At 49.2% G+C, this 20,739-nt stretch overlaps 1 protein-coding gene across 1 annotated transcript in view; it reads right to left on the bottom strand.

Moving 5' to 3' along the window:
• LOC144943731 (CTTNBP2 N-terminal-like protein) overlaps positions 1-20,739 on the bottom strand; it is a 47,295-nt gene that overhangs the window by 9,668 nt on the left and 16,888 nt on the right. The window contains 1 exon segment of the mRNA XM_078871510.1: positions 12,576-12,848. Coding sequence (XP_078727636.1) covers positions 12,576-12,848 — 273 coding nt within the window.

Below are 20,739 nucleotides of genomic sequence, written 5' to 3'. Positions count from 1 at the left end.
CCACCGTGTGTGTCACGCGCAGGAACTAACCTGAATGTTCCGTCACGCAAAACAACAAAGCCCGGCGGCAGACCTAATCACTCTAGATTGGAAGTATTTCGTGGCTGCAGGGATCCATACTCTTTGGTTCTTTCGGTAAAGTCATGTGGGTATAAAATAAAATAAATGAAATCACGACGTTTCGGGCGCAACACAAGCGTCCGTCATCAGGTGGGACAACCACAGCAAGAAACAATTGCTGAAGTGGGCAAAAGGGCTGCCGTGACAAGAGGCTATATAGGTAAGAGAGGGGGGAGGATCCAGGGAGGAGAGATCGAGAGGGTGGGGTGTGGGGTAGGGGAAAGTGGAGCGCTGCGAGAGGGATCAGGAGCAAGGCAAAGTATATATTTTATGCCTACGTGACTTTACCGAAAAACCTAATCACGTCGCTTGCACACACTCGCTGGCTGTCTCGGCTTTAAGCCCATGCCGTGCTGCCGCTGCTGCCCCACTCAGCAAAGTTTGTTTAAACTTTGTGCCAGAGTTGAAGAGTGGAATTTCAAACAAGAATCCGGGCCCCACACGGGGGGGGGTGGGTGGGGTGAGCAAACACAAAATCCAGGTCGACCAACCTCGCAGGCTAAAGTTTACATCCGCCCGCAGGTATTGGTCAAGGAAATCCAAGTCTGTAGATTAGTCAGAGGGAAGCACCAAACGCCTTCCCATAAACAAACAACACTGCTACTGTCATTGCCTGAGGGCGTTAAGAGTCGCCTCTTCTCTCTGGTGCAACAGTGGGCTCCCAAGATTCTGCACGACAATCTGTTAAAAAAACAAAGACATCGGCAAGACAAAGGCTGCCCAGAAGGCATTTTTCCTGTCCGAATTGCATCACCTGTAATCCTGCACTGCCATTTGTGTCTCTTTTAACGAGCTAAATAAACTCTAACTATTTTAACTTTTTTCTTTCGCATTGAAATAATTTTTTTATGTTTACTCTTCCGCTCGCAAGAGAAAAAGAATAGCGCACAGCTGTTTACGAAGTGAAACAGCTGATTGGATTTCGATTTAAAGCTTTCGTGACTGCAGGGATTCATCTTCTTGGTTCTTTCGGTAAAGTCACGTAGAAGGGAAATAATAAAATAATAAAAATAAAACATAATAAAATAATTCTCACGACGTTTCGGCCACAACGCAAGCAGCCGTCCTCAGGTGGAGAACAGGTCTGTCGTTGTGGCCGAAACGTCGTGAGAATTGTATTTTATTATGTTTTATTTTTATTATTTTATTATTTCCATTCTACGTGACTTTACCGAAAGAACCAAGAATCTGATTGGATGTGGCAGTCTGGCAGATGCCGACAGTTACAGTGCTTCAACTATCTTTTGTTTGCAGCCTGTGTAGCTTAACCTGCTTGAGGCTTTCGCATTTCTATTTTGCTATTGTTACTATTTTTTTTATTTGACCAGGTAAGGCCCACTGAGCTATGTAGCTGTTTTTCAGAAGCGACCTGGCCGCTAATGATAGCTCAACGAAGTGGCTCATCGCCACGTGCAAATTTACTGCGGCCAACAACTCTAAACGCATTTTTATAAACGGGGAGGGAAAAACCGGAGGACCCGGAGAAAAATCCATGAAACCACGCGGAGAATACGCAAACTCTAAATATACAGCGGGCGTGAGGGTCGGGATCTAATCCAGGACCTCCTGCATACCAGGCGAGGGAGTTAACATCTCGCCACCGTGGCGCCCGTAGAGATATAAAATATATATAATTTTTTTCAATGTGTTTTTGGGTTGTGCGGCGTGTTGTTCGGCATGATGTCCGACGTTTCGTTCTGTGGCCATGACCCAAAGTTAGTGGGTCTTGCGAATATTCGAAACTTATATTTGTTTGCAAAATAATATTCCGGAAGAAAATCCCAACGATCAATTCCCACCTGGAACAAGCTCAATCTCGTCCACGTTCGCAAGCTAAGCATGGTTGAGCCTGGATAGCCACTGGATGGGTGACCACCATGCACACACAGGTTGTTATCGGGCCTTTGGGTCTACGTGGTGGGCAGCACAGGGCAGCCCAGCAAAAATCAACTGTTGACTGTACTTCTATGCTCCCGCATGTATGCTTCCCGCCTTCAACCCGCACTGACCAGCGTAGTCGAGTATGGCCATATAACCCCCCTGAATCCTCAACGGTGTAAGGGGGGGGGGCACAAAAAGGGCTGTGCACGTGCTCTCAATGAACACTGTTCCATCGTGCAACCCGTACAAGTAACTGCATTTAAAGATGCAAACATCACCACGTGTCTGTCTGGCCGCCTGGCAGGTGAGTGGGTGGGTGGGTGAGGCAAGCCGCAACCAGACGCATTGGGAAGTGTGTGGCACAGCGTTCGGAGAAACCGAGCTGCGACGTTTCACCAAACGGAGCCCAAATCAGCGGCGTAACAACTTGTCGTTCTTCCCCTGCCCCACCCCCTCCGCACCTCCGATTAGCACCGTTGGCTACGTACGGTGCGAAAGAAGTTCAACACACACACGTAGCTTTCACATCTCCGCCCCCCCCCCCCCCCCCGTTGGAAGCGGCTGGCGGGGGCGGCTCTCGGGGGGGGGGGGGCACGGAGAAACAAGAGCGGCCGCGAGTAACGCGCGACGCGATAAATCGCCGCGAGGACAAAGCGACGCCACCGCCGCCGCAGATAAAACCTCGGAGAGCGCCGGGCCCCCTGCCGGCGTCGCCGCCTCTTTGAAAGGGGGCTCTTCGTCGCGCTCCGACGCGGATTCCCCGCGCGCCCACGTGGGCCCTTTGTGGCGACGCGCTCTGTCTCTCTCTCTCTTCAAAGAGGAGGTTGTAGTAGCCGTAACCGTGGCGACCCGGGGCGAGGGTGCGTACCCACCCGGACGCACCCTCGCGCCGGGTTGCAGTGGGCAGGAGGGATGCTGAGAGAGGGTTCCAGGTCGCCACGGAGATGGGACGATTCGTCGACGACGAAGCCGTTTTAGTCGACTGAAAGTCGTGGCGGCGGACGGATTTTTTTGTCACGCGGTTGATGACAGCTCAACGGAGGGGCTTCTCGCGTGGAAATGTACAGCAGCCAAATACTCTAAACGCGTGTTTCTAGAATGTGGAGGGAAAAACTGGAGGACCCGGAAAAAAATCCACGCGACCCCGGGGAGAGAAAGAGACACGCGCAAACTCCAAATACACAGCAGGCGTCATGATCGACATCAAACCCACAACCTCCTGCACACCAGGCGAGGTAGTTAACATCTCGCCACCGTGGCATATTGCTGGCAAAGCCACCCACCACCCCCAGTTATCATGGAGCCTCTGACACCCGAAGCCGCCAAACGCCCCCAGTGGGACTGTCACTCACACGACGATCGCCCTGTCGCACAGCGGTCGATGTTTCGCAAACAGCGACTCGGAGAATTGGCAGGCCGAGGTCAGGCCCTGGCGGGTTGGCGACAGCTGTTGGCGGATTTGTTAAAACTTTTGTACGTTTTGGCAGTCGTTAATGTCAGGAGTTTATTTGGCGGGGTGTTCGTAACGTAGGCAAGCGTAGCAACGAGCCAAAATACAATACCGTGTTGTAGCAACAATCAATAATGCGATGCAAGCACCGCATTCAGCAAACAAGGGAGCAGTGGTGAAGTGGTTAGTGCACCGTGCTATGAACCTGCCAATAAGGAGTTCATTTTACGGCCACGGCTGACATCATTGGTGAGTGATGCCCGATACAGCATGGGAGGCTTCCAATGCATTGTGCAATCATTGCAGCAACAATTCCAAATGTAATACGGTATATTTAGCGGGTATCTTCACGGCAGTGCAGTAATGTACAATGTTGACTCCACGTTATGGGTGGCTGGTGGTTTATGCGAGCAGTGATCCACCGCGAAACAGCAGTCAGGGGTTCCTTTTTAGTGATTCTGTTAGACACGTTACTCAATTTCATATTTAAAATAAAACCTTTTTCCTTCATTCTGTCCACGCCTCCTAATTTTTCACCCACTAGTATACAAGGGAACGCCACATTTTAGTTGTTACACAAGTCACGTGTGGTGGGGTAAAGTGTGGGTACTTTACCCACACCTTCTGGCGAGCGTGGAAGAGTAGGCCAAAATGCTCCCTGTAGGGAAGTATCTTTTGATCGCAAGCCCCGCGGGTCACTGGGGGCCGCGTAGCCTTTAGTGCGGCCCCTGACGCCCATCGTCATCGTCACCGTGCTGTCAAACCCAACAATGGCTTCAAATGTCTGGCGGCCTTCACTCGCACTGAAGTCTTATCGGCAAAATTAGCCCCTAACCTCCCTGAAAATCAGTGAAGAACACTTCTAGAGGGGCTCTTTAGAGCTCCCTCTAGTGGAGACCCTTCCTCCAGCAGTGGCACGAGTAAGAAGTTGCAGGGCCGCACCTCAAACCACCCCTTACTTTTCTGAGTTTACATCCGAAGTCTCCCTTGCAGGTGAAACCTTTGCCTCAACGGGCTCTCACGATCTCAGGTTTCACGAATGTTTGGAGCATGCAAAATTTCCCCGGCTCATCCGCACAGGAGGAAGCAACTCTGTAACATGAATCGACGTGCGTGCGAGACAGCTGAATCAATCGGAGGAAACACGAAGCTGCTCACGGCAGAGACAATGAACCTGTACCACTGGCCGTGCCAACCTGGACAGGTGCTGCGTAGGAGGTGTTTGCGGTTGGACTGTGTAGCTATCCGATTTGCTTTCGGGGGCTGTGTCGAAAGCAAAGGATACGCACTTCCGTGTTGTTCGGCGTGATGTCCGACGTTTCACCCGACGTGCTGGGAGCTTCTTGAGAAACTGAACCCAAGAAGTAAAACGTCGTCAGACATCACCCGGTGCAGCCAGACGTCATGCGACACAAGACAGACATCACGCAGTACAGCCAGACATCACGTGGTGCAGCCAGACATCACGTTGGAGAGACTTAAGATGTGCTCGCTAACAGTGCATGCGAAACGATGCACAGGCTACTTTGTATTGTTTAAAAATATATTTTGTATACTTCAATTTGCATGCATGTCCGTGGTTAAATGTATTTTTTATGTTGGAACAGAATACAATAAATATGCATGCATTCACATTCTAAGCACATTATACAAGCGCATGGCTTGACATTCGTCTGTAACATGTAACCGAGCTTGACATTTTATAATTTTTCAAGAAAATCATTTTCAGTGAAGAAGAGAATGCGACACGGTGCGAGATTTTAAAAGAGGTAACCGCACGCTTGGTTGATCGTCGGAGGGATATCCGACGGACAATTTAGCAACGGACTTTAATCAACGGCTGCCCGACTGAGCTCCCACTGACTCAGGGCCTACTGAGACTCGGCTACATTTACATGACAATTTATATCTCTGCCCCAATAGAGCACACACACACACAATAGAGTGCTCAAATGAATAACCATCATGCAAGCTACTACACCCAATTCATATCGGAAATCTTTCAACCAAATATAAAATTCTCTTTTTATTGCCACATTGTAAATTTCACCACAAACACTATCTCGGCAGTGACCTTTCCTTGGATCAACAGAGTTGTTTCAGCGTGGGGTTTTTAAAGCGGATTAATTGCTTTGCTCAGCGCAAGTGCTCGAAAGATTAAAACATTAATCCTGCGGCGGAGCCCGAGATTTCTCAGCACTCGGCCTAAAGCTTCAGGAATCGGGCGAGCATTTCACCAGTGAGCCTAATGCACACGGGCTTCCGGAAGGGACGCAGGGTGGGGCAGAGGAAAAAAAAACAAATCATCAAAGCTCGAAGCCACGCTGTGTTGTCAGGAAACGGAGTCGATCAGGAAAACAAACTTTTTTTTTCACGCCAACATTTATTCTTCTTCTATCGCCGTTCCTTTATTTTTAGGAGCGCCGCGGTTGCGATCCGATCCTCGGGAGGGAACCTACACAGCTGCCGCTGCGCGCGCACCATCCCCAGGCCCACTTCACTCGCAATGCACGGCGGTGGAATGTTGGGACCGATACAGCCGCCGCCCCGGTCCCTGGCGAGAGCCGCCCACAACGGCGAATAACAAAACAGCCGCTGCCAAACGGATGGTGCCGATGGGGCTGACCGGAGGCGACGGGAGGGCCTCGTGCGGTTCAATCGACGGGACCGTTTATTTGCCGGTATCAAAATGGTAAAAAAAAATAAGAGGCGGCTTGTATACCCTCTCTGGCAGTAAAGCAGATCTCAAGGTGTTCCAACACCAAATAGATACAGCTATGGCAAGGCATCAAGTCTGCATTAGCCACGCATACTTGCCGCAAGAAATGTAAACAACATGCTCCGATAATAACATACGCACTGGTCTTCGAAACTGATTGGCCTACACCGGAGACGGCCGACTTTAACGGACTTGTCTCACCCGTGTTAGACCAGACAACGGCCAAATATATTTTCAGACCGAGCTTGTCTGCATGTTTTGCTACAGGTATGTGTGGTTAATGCACACTTGATGCCTTTTGCAAGAAGTTGTCTATTTGGTGTTTGAACACCATACACCTGTTAGACTGCCAGAAAGGGTAAAGCCTCAACAAAATGAAACGGGGCCACCACCGCTTGTCTGCTTTGCCTCCCTTTTCGTAGCTCGGAACCTGCCCCCCCCCCGCCCTCCCTAACTTAGTTGACAAAGACCCCCCCTCCTCAGCCCGTGGGCCCCGGGGCAGTTTCACCGCCTGCACACTCGACGGGCGATGCCACTGGCATGCGCGTGCTTTGTGAACCCCCCCCCCGGACGTCCACTGGGTAGCGAGCCAATGCAAATGTGTGACCCAGAGGTCAACCGCTCTCCTGCAGGCATCCTGGAAGATGCCTTCTGGTCAAGTTTCCAGCCTGAAGACTCAGACGGTGACGGAGAAACCAACATCTTTGTCGTCGTCATCATTTGGCCGTGATCCATCCACTGCTGGATGAAGGCCTCACCAAGCCGTAGACGTGTCAAGCCGTCTCTCTCATCGTGCAACGGTGCAAATGCCGTTTTGCACAAAACTCATTATGAGCGTCAAATTACGAAATTTACACACAGAACTTTCGCAGCAGGCAGCGCATCGCCTTGTGTCAAAAGGTGGCCTCAGAAGATGATGTCATAGAACTACTTCCGAAGAGCCCACAATAGTCATTTTAGCCACACTAGTGACACGCCCCTTTGCATGCCTTGCAAGCGTGTTCATCACGTGGGAATCAACCCAATCAATACGGCTGTCTGCCTAGAGCTGCAACATGCCAAATTTAGTGGCAGACCAAATGAAGCATATATTTAGATGCTTTTAACATCTATGGTAAGGGGTAAATGTGAAGCCCTGCAATCACCTTCTTACGTCACAGCTGCGCAGCAGGCTATGAGAACCCGTTTTGTGTATGCTGGTCGCCCACTTTCCTTTTAAATTAATTATATTTTGGCCTACTCTTCCGCGTGGGCCAAGCCTCTCGGTAACTGCTGGTAAATCTCCGACGCACCCGAGGAGAAGTGCTGTGGGCTCTGCTGCGGCCGAGAAGGGTGACGTAAGACCTTGGGTTATGCGGCCCTCATGGTTCTCCTCTTCCCACTTTTCTTTTTGAAGTGGAAACTTCTTTGAACGGGCAACCAAACAAATCAGGAGGTTGAAGTCTCTGCAGAGCACAGGAATGTGTTGTCCATTGCAAACGCAGCGACGGACGGCACTGTATTCCAGCCCACGCTGTCCTCAGCTCCACCCTGGGGCCAAAACTAATGCGTGCTCTTACACATTGGGATGTCATGATGAACCCACGCATTGATGAATGATTATTGATTCTGACCCTAACCAATGCGTGCCCTTGTACAGCCCTTTTTGGTTAATCCACTGCTAGATGAGAGGCCTCCCCACGCCATGTGGGCCACAATAGGGGGTCCATTTGACCTTGCCTTACCACGCTGGTCAGTGCGGGTTGGTGAATGCGGGAGCATAGATGTACAGTGCAACAGTGGCTTTTGCTGCGCTGCCCTCTGCTGCCGACAACATTGAACAGCTGCACAGCATACTCTTAGGTTTTTTCGGCAAAGTCACGTAGGTAAAAATAAATAAATAAAAATAATTAATAATAGAAATAAAATAATAAATCACGACGTTTCGGAGGCAACACAAGTCTCCGTCATCAGGTGGGACCGTCACAGCCAGATTTACAGCAGCCTATGAGAGCCTGTTTTGTGCATGCTGGGTCGCCCATATAAGCGCTATCCAGGCTCGACACTGCTTAGCTTCCGAGATTTGATGAGATCGGGCATGTACCGGGCGATTTGGTCCAAGGCAACCGATGCAATGCATGCATCAAACTTCGTAATGTACAAATTAATGTATTTTTTATTTCACAAACATCATGTGCAATGGGTTCACTTGACACCTAACTAAAATCAGGGCCATTACATCAAGCCACAATGTATAATAAAAAATAATACGTTCTGTAATTGAATCGCGGAATTCGGCCACGTACAATGACGACCTGGGGCTGGAGCGGTGGCGCAGTGGCTAGCGCGCTGTGCTCCGAAATCCGGCCACCTGAGTTTGATTCCCTGCCACGGCTAACATCGGTGGCAAGAAAAAAGATCCCAGGCAGCAGCCCGGGAGCCTCTCCGTGTCATCAACGCGAGCTGACAGGCGTGGTCACAGCATCATCATCATGGCTTGGCTTCGCGAACGAAGATCTAGGAAGGACATCCACGTCTTCTGCAAGCACGCTGGTGGCTGACAAGGCCTATGCGGGACAAGCAGGTCCTGCCACAACAGCTGCAAGCATAGGTCTGATCTGGGATGGGTGCTGAGGGATCATGGTTCTTCCTCCTTCTCCTTTTGTCCTCCATACGGGCCCTGCGGGTATCTTCGAAGCAGGAGGTGGCCTGGTGGACTGTGTGCCGCCAGTAGTTGCGATCAGCTGCTTGTGTTGCCCACTGACGGTGATCGATGCAGCAAGCAGTGACGGACTTCTTCAGGGAGTCTTTGTATCGCTTTCGTGGTGCCCCTATGTCGCGGCATAGCAAGGCCTCAAATGCAGCGGGGCATTGATGAAGGGAGCCACAATAATAAAATCTGACGGTTCTTATTTAATGAAGTTATACACGCAAAGTGCCTTAAAACCACGCGTGGGAAACCCGAGCCTGCAACTTAGTCAACGCCGAACTGACCGATCGGCACCAGCCAGACAGTAAAGCCAGATCATAACAATTTACAGGCCACCTGTGAAGTCAAGGGACTTGCATTTGAGATGCGAAGTCGCTCACTTCAGCACCGACGGTTTTTCCTTTCGCGAGCGGCTTCACCACCGCAAGGGTTCGCCGTGAAAATGTTAAGCGGGCGCTGAACAGTAACCATGTTAGCAGCGGTAAAAAGGTGAATAAGGAAAAGTGATTTGGAGGAAACTAATGGCCAGTGAGTGAGAGAGTGAGAGGCTGGAGTGAATCGGTGAGCGGTGGGATCATCGATCTACGTTGATTGACGTCATGCCAAGTGAGGTAGGGAGACTCGGTGCTTCACCCCAGATATGGCAGCGCAGCACCGGACGCGCACCGGTGACCGTTTGGTACAACGCCGGCGACACGGGCGCCTCGTCGGACGGCGACGATGTCAGCTGCGCCCCCACGCCGCCCTCTTCTCATCAGTTTAATCGCACGGGAACTAAGTTTTAGAATGCCGCGTCGCTTCGCGGAGGGCTTGGGAGCTCGATTGTATCCGACAGCAGAGTGAGTCGTTTGCGGGAACGTGCGACGGCGGCGCCTTGCGGAGAGAGCGAGAGAGAGAAGCGCGAAACGGCCGAGGCGACGAAACTCGCACACGCTCGCCGCCGCCGCCGACGACTTCACGTGCGTTTATGTTTGACTTTTGCTTCCTTATTTATTCCTGGAGGGAATCCGATGAGCTATGAAGCTCTTTATCACCAATTTCAAGGAGTTTCACGGATGTCCAGTGGTTTATGAAGCCGTATATCTCATTCGTTGAATCGGACAAACATTCCAATGTGGAACCTCCTTTAAAAAAAAAGGGTCTTGTGACCTAGCGAGGCTCTCCTGGGTAAATAATTGTCGAAGTCTGCTCATAAGAGAAAACCTGTGTAAATCTCATGACGTACCTCTCCTCCATTGTCTATTGCCGAGTCTGGCTAAGACACGCTCCGGGGCTGTCTCGTGCTTCCACGATTTCAACACTTTGGATGGGGTGTTTTTTTCACTCTCTCTCCCGTGAAAAAAAATTACTACCTGTCTGCGCGACCACTCAACTGCCTCGCCCCTACAAACAACACGACACCCACCGTGGAGTGTTTAGACATTCCTTTGTATTCTGTTACCTCGACGTGAAACCCACTGCATTCTCTCTCGTCCCGTGGTAAACCTAACACTTTCGTTCAACGCGCCGCACTCAATGACTAGGCCATGAATGATACGCAGCTTTTGTTCAAAATCAATAACTACATTAACGGTATTAATCGCAGCAAGAGTTGCGCTTTTCCATCCACTGCCGGATGAAGGCCTTCCCACGCCGCGCTGGTCATGGAGGCTATTTGACCGTACTTCGCCACGCTGGTTCCTGTGCGGTTTGGCAAAAGCCACCGGGTGAGGGTGTGGCGATGGTCTCGGGGACTAGCTGGGATGTCAGCCGTGGCTGGGAATCAAATTCAGGTTTGCCGGATTCGGAGGGCGCGGTGCGGTAATAAACACCCACGCCACTTCCCTCCTGCGGCTTACATTCAAGAAAAAAAAAGTATTTACGGACAAAAGAGTGCAAGGACACTTAAGACATTCACCTAAAAATAAGAAATATAATAGGCTATCTTTCTGACCCTGGTACTACAGCAGTTACCTACATTATAATATAATAAAGCACAGCCACTATAAATAAGCTCCATTTGCCGAAGCATCGCCTATCATAGCGTTACAAGCTGGGAGTGTTTGTTTGTTTGTGCACCACTGCCAATGCAGTATAACTCACTTTGTGTTTAACCACGACCCCCATGGCCTGCTGTCTCGAAGGGAAAACTCTGTTGGAACGAGTCCCAAAGAGCTCAAGGTCCACAGCGATTGCTGTCGATAGTCGTAATATGACATCACCAACGTACACCGGGGGATTGTCAGAGTTAAAGTTTAGCCCGCGCCCAGATGGGTACGTGCTGACAAATTGGACACCAACGCCACTTTAACACGTAGGCTTTCGCGACCAATATTATTCATAATCAACGTTTTTGGGTTTAGATCGCGTTATTTATAAATGTGTCGTAACCCTCCACCACCCGACACGGCCAATCAGTAAAAAAGTGTCACGTTGACAAAAGACAAATAGTTCACTGCTTTAGCCCACCGGTGTGTTGAAGCGTGAAACCACAACATTTACAATTTGAGTACGACCATTCTGGCGAATTGCCCGATGATGCTGGATGCAATTACCAGCGAAACGTTGTACTACTCAAATTGTAAATGTTGTGGTTTCACGCTTCAACACACCGGTGGGCTAAAGCAGTGAAACTATTTGTCTTTTGTCAACGTGACACTTTTTTACTGATTGGCCGTGTCGGGTGGTGGAGGGTTACGACACATTTATAAATAACGCGATCTAAACCCAAAAACGTTGATTATGACTAACGCCACTGCTTTACGAGACAGGGGCGAACAATTCGACACATGCTAAAGTGGTTTATAGGCGTGAAGCAATTCACAAACCACTCCCCCATGACGTGACGAACCGTCATAATTCGGAGTCACACTGTTTGATGAAATAACCTGTCTCTTTAATCTTTGGTTCTTTCGGTAAAGTCACGTAGGTAGAAATATAAAATAAAATATAAAATGATATATCACGACCAACTGTCTCTTTTCTGTCTTATTTGTGCCATCTCATTTGTATTATCTATTACATTCAGTTAGACTTTCACGTTTGCGGACAGAAAGCCCGACTCCACTGATGAATCCCAGCAAATGTAAACCACTAGTCCGCTGTCCACAAAGTGCGGAGCTTCTGTTACCCAGCCACCCGTGCTGTCGGCTCCCACACCCAGATTAAATAACTTTCTCTTAATCTCCACTTACGACTGACCACCTCTCTTCTATAATAAAAAGTAATACATTTCCCCCTCTTCTTATCTCATGATCCGCATGCCGCTATCTTGTGCGGTGGCTTGCGATGTAGTGGCATTTCGACACTATATAAATCCAAAATTATATGTACACACATATCTCCAATTACAATGCTCACGGCTGCCACCATTTGCTAATCTATCCACAAATATGTAGTTAAGTACGTGACTCAATACGGATTGGGTGTGGCTTAGGAAATGTCGTGTTTCAGTGAATGTGCTCAAAAGGCATCATTAAAAAAAAAAGAATGTGACTGTCCGTCTGTCTGCGCGTCAATTTGCAGCAACCGCCTGGAGCGATTCACACACGGCACTTTCAACCCAACAGCCCGTGTTTGATTTCCGGCCATGGCTAACAACAGTGGCGAGCAACAACTAACCAACTGACCAAATAACCACGGAAGCCCCACACCAGCAGCGTGAGCTCCAACCGTTAGCGGAGCCGACGCCCATCCGACCTCTGACCCCACCTCGTGAGCGCGCACGCACGCCGCACCTTGCAGTGCTGGCTCTCGATGGCAGCGAGTCGTGCGGTGACGCGGTCGCGCGTCCTCCTCCACTGCTGCACCACCGTGTCGAGCAGCGCCGCCGGCGTGGAGAGTCGGTGGTGCGAGCCCCCGGGGGTCCCTCCGGGGCTCCCCGCAGGGGTCCCCTCGTCCCCCCCGTCGCCGGCTTCGCCCAGCTCCCAGTCCCGCTGCAGCGCTCGCAGGGGGTCCCCCAGGCGGTAGCGGCCATAACGCTCGTGCATGAACTCCTCCCGGCTGTGCGCCTGGAAGAGGGGGCATCGGCGGCGATATCGTCAACATCGTCGTCACTATCGTCGTCATCAATGGTTTCATTATCATCGGATTCAGCCTTGTGATCATCGCTGTTATCATCTTCATTATCAAAACCATTCATGCTATTATAATCAGGCATGTAAAGAGTCTCTCTCTTCACATTTAAATTAATTGCCACGACTCGGGGGTCATGATTTAGGGATATATATTTTCTTCTCGTACACGGCAGTGAACGGAGCATGCCTAGTGGCTGCACGGGTTATGTAAACGCATTTATCTTCCTGTGACGTGTAGAAATGTTACAGACACCGATTCTCTCGCGCACGATTCGACGTGTGCGTAATGAACACAATCGATGAGGCGAAGCATCGTCACAGGGTCCCTTCAGCGTCCAGATCCCGGGTACTGCTTGGATGAGTGATCTCGAGCTCTTACTATCAACCGGGGGTCTGTCCGGGTCAGTGATCCCGGAAAATATTTCCACTCCCGGCACACCATATCCAGCATACCACTCGCTCTCATGGCTGCGGCAACAAGTGACGTGCCTACTCCAGTCGACCAGCGGCCTGGAATATATTCAGTGATAAAAGAAGCTCAGGTGGCCACCACCATGGGAGAAAAAAAACCAGGTGGTCTATATAGGTTGTGACTGCAGGGCTATGTTGTGGGCAGCTGAGAGCAGTGCAGACAAATTGAAATTGTTGTGCTGTACTTCTATGCTCACGCGTCCACGCTCCCTGCCTTCACAGCCTGCGCTGACCAGCGTGGTCAAATAGCCCTCGCGCCCTCGTCCGGCAAGTTAATCGAATATGTGCTGTACAGTACTTCTTTAATTATTATTACGATGATGATGATGATGTACTAGAGAAGGAAAGGATGTCTACATCACAAAGGCCGCCTTCACCTAACTGTAACCCAACGGGAAGTTGCAGGGAGCAGCATGGAAATGACAGCATCCCGCGCGCCACGCAGCTGCAGGGCAACAGGGCGAGGAGAGGCGCTCCTCCTCCTCCCCCCCCCCAGTGGCAGAAAACAATTCCGCTGCCGCGTCCCAAAATGAAGAGACGCGATACGCGCAAACAGCGACGGTGGCGAGGCACCGCCGGCCGTGCGCTGTGACAATGCCGACGCGATTTCCGAAGCGCGTTGGGGATTATTGCGCGTTTCGCCGAAATATACGTTGAAGTTGTTATAAATGACAGCCCCCCCCCCCCCCTTTGTCAACCAACTGGTGTTCACGTGGGTTGTATGCATCTCAAACTTATTTCGCACCACACGCAACCAACCGTGCTAATCGGAGGTGCACTGGCAAGTGTACAGCCCAGTTCACTAACCACTGCGCCACCGCTCCACCACACTACATATTTTACAATGAACAATTTTACTTCACACGCCATTGGTTGAGAAGAAGAATTATTAGAATATTCCTGCTGCGTCATTGCATTCGGAATTGGCACAGCCTAAGATCGCTTCAACTGAAATCTTTACTTTGCGATGTTTCCAACGTTTTATTTTACATTTAAACGCGTAATGTAGTTCTCTTCACCCTCGTACGGCGTTCTGATGTGGTTGCAATTAGACGCTGCATAAAGTTAAATTGTTTGCCGTTGCAGACAGCTTTGCGTGCATAAATATTATAATTTAATGTTGGCAGGCACACACTTGTTTCTGGCTGTCGAATTAGCAGCACACAGCTCGACTAAGTGCTCCGAATTTGGAAACGGGTATAAGATTAGTGTCTTGTGTTGTGTTTAGCATAACCATTACACAAACTACTCCATTCAAGTACTCCACACACACACATGGCTGAATAATGATAATGATGATAATACTATCGTATTATGTGTTTGTGCCATCTCAGAACTGCACTGAAATAATTTCATATCCATCTGCCTTTTCTCCTCACAACTATCATTGCAAAAGACACATTGTCCCAATCTTTAAATGTTGACCTTCTAAATCCCATTAGCCACCTCCCTTAACAAGGTCAAATCGTTCGAGTTGGCTGTTACCTGCGAAGGTTAAACCGAGGCAGCCGAGAGAATGAAACGAAAAATGGTCTAATCGGATTCACCTGTAATGGAGGCAAAGTCATTTTTGTGTGAATATCACCAACGATGTACGCCGCTTAAAGTTACGTTAAAACGTACCATTACCACAGTCATACTGCTGTGAATACTGGCCTTCCGGGTTGAGCAGGCCAGTAGCATGAATGATCATTGATGAACATCAACGTTAATTAAATGCGTTGACATTAAACATTAAAGGGTGCCACGGCAAAGAGATGTTTACTGCAACAGAGAGGAGAATCTGCCTCACCTGTAACCCACCAACGCTCCCGCTCATCGGCCTGCCGTGCATGACCAGCGTTTTAGATTTGGCTTCGTCCCCATTTAGAGGCAGCCACATTCAGGTAAACGATGCACACCGACGCATCTGCAATGACGCTAATCACTCTTATTCTTAGGATTTTTCGGTAAAGTCACGTAGCAGCTTGCTTCAGCCGCACCGAACCTCACAAAAAAATAATATTCAGGGCCTACCTTGGCTCCTCCCACCCTCAACCAGTATATATACAAGGACTGTTTTCTTGGTATTTCTCTCACTTGATACAGATATCGTGCTGTGACGGTTCCACCTGAAGACTGAAGCTTGTGTTGCCTCCGAAACGTCGTGATTTTTATTTTATTTTTATTTAACTTTCATTAATTTAAATTTTTTACCTACGTGACTTTACCGAAAAAACCTAAGAATATGAATCCTTGCAGTCACGAAAGCTTCAAATCTAGAGCTAATCACTCTACCCGGGGGACGCCTCACGGGAGCCTAAACACTCTCCCCCCCGCCCCCCCCCTTTCACAAGGGCCATGTTGCATTGGGATGGTTTTGCCAATTCCATTCATGAATTGTCTGGCTTCACGTATACGCACGTTGAGCTTCTTTTGCACCGCACGTAGCCGACCAAGCTAATCGGAGGTGCGGGACGGTGTGGGGGGGGACACAGCAAACTAAACACACACAAATCAGTTCTAAACAAATGACTTTGTCAATCTGTGCGAGGGAACATGAGTAAGTGGAGAAGACACCCCCCCCCCTACCCCTGCACATTAACACGTAGAGGTGACGCTCGGCACGACAATCTCCTGGCCACACCTCGCAGCCTCCCACCTACAGCACCTGGCAAGCCCTGGTGGTCACCCGCCCAAGCACTAGCAGAGTCAATGCTGCTTAGCTGTTAAGATCCGATGGGATTGGGCACAATTACAGTGATTTGGTCATAGGCTATTTCATCATATGTGACTATGTATTGTGGTGTGTTCTGATTCGGTTCTTTGGTTCGTGGCCTCTTGGCACGTAACTATGCATCGAATAAAGCCAAATCGTGCACGTGAAAACACACAATTATTTTAAATTCGTATGTGTAATCGGTTCACTTAAACGCTGCAGCTGAGCAAGGTGTGGTGGTGCAGCGTTTAGCGCATTGCGCTCATTAACCCGTTGAGATTCATTCCTGGCCACCAATGACAGCAGTAGCAAGTAATGTCTGTATTTTTCGATTTAAAGCTTTCGTGACTGCAGGGATTCATCTTCTTGGTTCTTTCGGTAAAGTCAGGTCTGTCTTCTCGACAGACCTGTTCTCCACCTGAGGACGGCTGCTTGCGTTGTGGCCAAAACGTCGTGGGAATTTATTTGATTATGTTTTATTTTTATTATTTTATTATTTGCATTCTACGTGACTTTACCGAAAAAAGCAAGAAGATAATGTCTGTATGTTGAACTTCTTTAACACCGTATATAGCCAACAGTGATAATTGGAGATGCGGGGGGGGGACAACAACGAAAACACACAAAACAACTGTTTGAAAAAAAAATTCAAACTAGATTTTAAAATGCATAGCTCCAGTGGCTTCCTGATATCAGAAGGAACATCAGCAGAAGAGCATCTGAAAGGGCATGATGCGGTCACTATCTTTGTTTGATGGTTAGCCAAAAGCCGCTGCTGCTGCTGCTGCGAGGATGACCACAATTCGTGTGACGGTTTATGCTCCTTGACGAGATTAGCGAGGTGTTGTGGTTAATTTGTGGCAAGCACTTTGCGTGTAACGAGTGCGAACTTAAACCGTGCTAATCGGAGTAACAACTGAACCGATCCTGGACACCGCCGTTCACCAACCAACCCGCACTGACCAGCGTGATGAAGTACGGTCAAACAACCCCACGAAGGGCCACGGCACGGGACGGCCTTCGTTCAGCAGCGGATTAACTCGTGGCTCTAAATGTTGCGAGGTGGTTTAGTCAGCCGTCAGTGTCGGCACCCGCAGGACTCTTCGTCGCCTTAAAGATTCGCGGTTCCCATGGCCCATGGGGAATTGCGAACGGTTAAGAACACGAGGGCGTTCGACCAAAAAAAAACATTATCGTTGTTGTACGAAGGGTCCTGCGGGTGCAAACACAAATGTATATAGGAAGAAAACAAGTAAACCCGTAAAAACAAAGTTTTTCACTATAAATCCTTTATATGCGTGGCGGCTAGAGTCTTCTCGTCCTCTGGCTTGAGATGGCTGCCACCTATGGGTCAGATGAGTGTCTGCCAGTATTAAGCAATTGGTAATTAAATATTTAATTTGTTTTCCCTAAACAGTGTAAAATTTTTGAAAACTTTTTTTCACGGACATTAATTGTCTCGCACAACGAGTCTGTGTGGAAAATGTCAGCTCGATTGCATCACGGGAAGTGGGTTAAAAAACGACCAAAAGATTTGCACGGTCGTAAGCAAGCAAGCAAGCACGCAAGCAAGCAAGTGAACTTAATATAAAGGATTTTAAAAAAAGGAGGAACCCCCTGCCATCACAAGAGATTGCAGAAGCACAGAATCAGAACGTCGGAACAATGACAATTCATCGAACCGCGAGAAGGGGACCACAACTTGTCACAGGTCCGGCGAGCTGCAGCGTTGTGGCTGTCGTACAACACGAAGCTTCGCTTGTGCCACCGAGATGAGTTCAGCGCACCGCCTCTTTTTCTTTACATCAAAACTGTAAACACACGTTTTTTGTCAAATAAATAAATAACGACCTCTCGAAAGCCGTTCCTCTCACTCTCTCCAGCGTAAACAATTCTCCGCAGAGTAGACAAAGGCGGCCTTCATGCCAGCTTCCTTCCACAATTTCCCGCTGCCTACCGGCCCCAAGGAGAGAGAGAGAGAACACAAAAAAAACTAAAATTCCTGCACCTCCCATCGCAGAGCCCCTTTGACCTGTAACATTGCACTGCCACATCTGACACGGACTTGCCACGACTGCCAACACCAATACGTATTGGGAACATTTACGATTTCCTACATGATCCCTTGCTATTATTCTTGGATGTGTTGCATCGAATGCAGTGCTGCTGCTGTGGCTGCTGATCTTGTCGAAAGGCGAGTTGGAGCGCTGTCTGAGTGGACCAGCAGGCCTGCGGGACTGCTGCTGCTGCATTAATGCCGACAGCCGGGCGATCTGCCGCTGCCCGAGCGGTGAAATTAGACCCGCGACGCTCAACTGCACGGTACACGCTCTCGTCAAAACCATCGTACTGCCCCCCCCTCCCTCCTCCACCGCTTTCACCGACAGCCACCCGCACATTTAAAGCAGTCATTATTTGCAGCAATTTCTTTAATTTCTTTCTGTGCAATCGGCGTTGGAGGAGTAAAATGATTTCCTGGGCGGCGTCGCTGGGGAGATCATTTGTCACTTAAAGCGTAAAAGCGCGTACAGTAATGAGCCCAGCGCATAAAGCTCACGGACCACAGACGCATATCCCTGCAGGCACAAACTCGGAAGGAGCAGAAGAAGAAAGACTAAAAAAAGCACACCGAGAACTGGTTTGCCCAATCCCACAATGCACCGTGTTACCAGGGTACCCATTCCCTGCAGCGATGAGACATTCTCAGAGAGTGCTTTTGAAAGCACGGCCTTAATTTCCCAGGTAATCTGCGGGGGAAGATAGAAACAAGCTCGCGCGCTTTTTACCCGGTGGATCTTTTTCTTGGTGCCAATAAAACCCCGATCGTGCCCGCATGAGAGAGCAATAACCACACTGCTGGCGACAGTCGCCACTGGAATTCATCCGACGATACCAGTCTCCCAAACAACACGGGCCACATTTTTCTTCTTTTTTTTAAATCTCTTAAGTTTTCATCACAGAAGTTGGAACGCGACCTCTCCGATGCACTTTAGACAGGAGAGTTGATTGGCTCGCGCTCTCGTCAGAGGATAAACATCGCCGATGCGAACCTGGGACGAATTCTGGGCACCACTAAATGGCTCGGCTGATTTTATTAATGCTCAGCAATCTGTGGTAGCACTCAGTCCAAAACCAAACCACAGCAGCTGAGCTGTCAGTCAGACTAAAACTATTAAGCTGTTTAAACATTTTTTTTTTTTTACCAGGTAAGGCCCACTGAACTATAGAGCTCTTTTTTCAAAAGCGAAAAGGGCATCGCAAATGGTAGCTCAACCAAGTGGCTTATCGCGTGGAAATTTATAGCAGCCAAATAAGCAAAAAAAATCCACGCGACCACGGGGAGAACATGCAAACTTCAAATATACAGGCGTCAGGGTCGGGATCGAACCCACAACCTCCTGTATACCAGGTGAGGTAGTTGACATCCCTCCACCGCGACAGCCTTCGTAGGCCTGTAACACCTGACCTGTCACGATGTAAGACTGGTTGCAAGGCAATGGGGGTACTTTGTTATTTTTTTGATGAAAAAATATTGTAGCTCTCTGATGTGATTTTTTTTTCGTTTTGTACAAAGTGCTGTTCGGCATCGTGTCCTATGTGGAGTCGCCGTTTCGAGACACTCCGAGACGTTTCGCGACATTTCCCTCCATGTGCTGGCGGGAGCTTTTTCAGTTCCTTAAAAGAAGCTCCGGTCGCGGAGAGCGAAACGTCGGGGGCATCGTGCGGAACGACACGTAGGTCGCGCAACCCGAACAAAAATCACGTCAGCGTTGTGCGTCGCAACCACAAAAACCAAAACAGTTTAAGAATTTCGATTTAAAGCTTTCGTGATTGCAGGGATTCATCTTCTTGGTTCTTTCGGTAAAGTCACGTAGAAGGGAAGTAATAAAAGCCTCGACAGACCTGGTCTTCACCTGAGGACGGCTGCTTGTGTTGTGGCCGAAACGTCGTGAGAATTATTTTATTATGTTTTATTTTTATTATTTTATTACTTCCCTTCTACATGACTTTACCGAAAGAACCAAGAGGAGTTTAGGAATTACCGTGTTGCAACATGACATTGAAGATAGTGGTAGGATCCACCGACTTCAGAATAAATTATTAAGATGTTTTAAGGAATCGATTCAAGGCAACGGGGGGGGGGGGGGGGCTCGCATCTGCCTGGCCGTTACTTCAATAACCGTCGTTTATCCTAATTCACGCGCGATACGACCGCTGACCAAGAACACTTGTGTGCATGTCGAGTGACCGGGCGGTGAGTGTCTAAAAATCAGACTCAATTTCCTTGGATTCAAAGCTGAGAGATTCCCAAAGCCAACCCCCCCCCCCGCAACCCCGAAAATATGAGGCACATTGTTCAAAGCTCGTGCCTCCAAATTCCTATGCCACGTCCCCTGAGTAAGCGCTAAATTTGGACGCTGCTCAAAACGCGGAACGATAACCCCCATAACCGCCAAGCTCCCAACAACGCGTTTCAAAGTGGTACATGTAATATATTCTGCTAAATATAAAGTATTCGCCTAGCATCGAGCAAATAACGTCTAATTGTATACGGCTTTCTACAGCTTACGTAGACTGCTGAGCCAAAGTGCGGTTAGCAATGCACCTCCGCAAGCTGGCACGCAGCGGCACAAGGAGGTGGTGTGTGGGCAGAAC

This window comes from Lampetra fluviatilis, chromosome 32 (assembly GCF_964198595.1).
Source record: "Lampetra fluviatilis chromosome 32, kcLamFluv1.1, whole genome shotgun sequence".
In the NCBI taxonomy this organism is placed as follows: domain Eukaryota; kingdom Metazoa; phylum Chordata; class Hyperoartia; order Petromyzontiformes; family Petromyzontidae; genus Lampetra; species Lampetra fluviatilis.
This window is presented reverse-complemented; position numbering and strand designations above follow the sequence as displayed.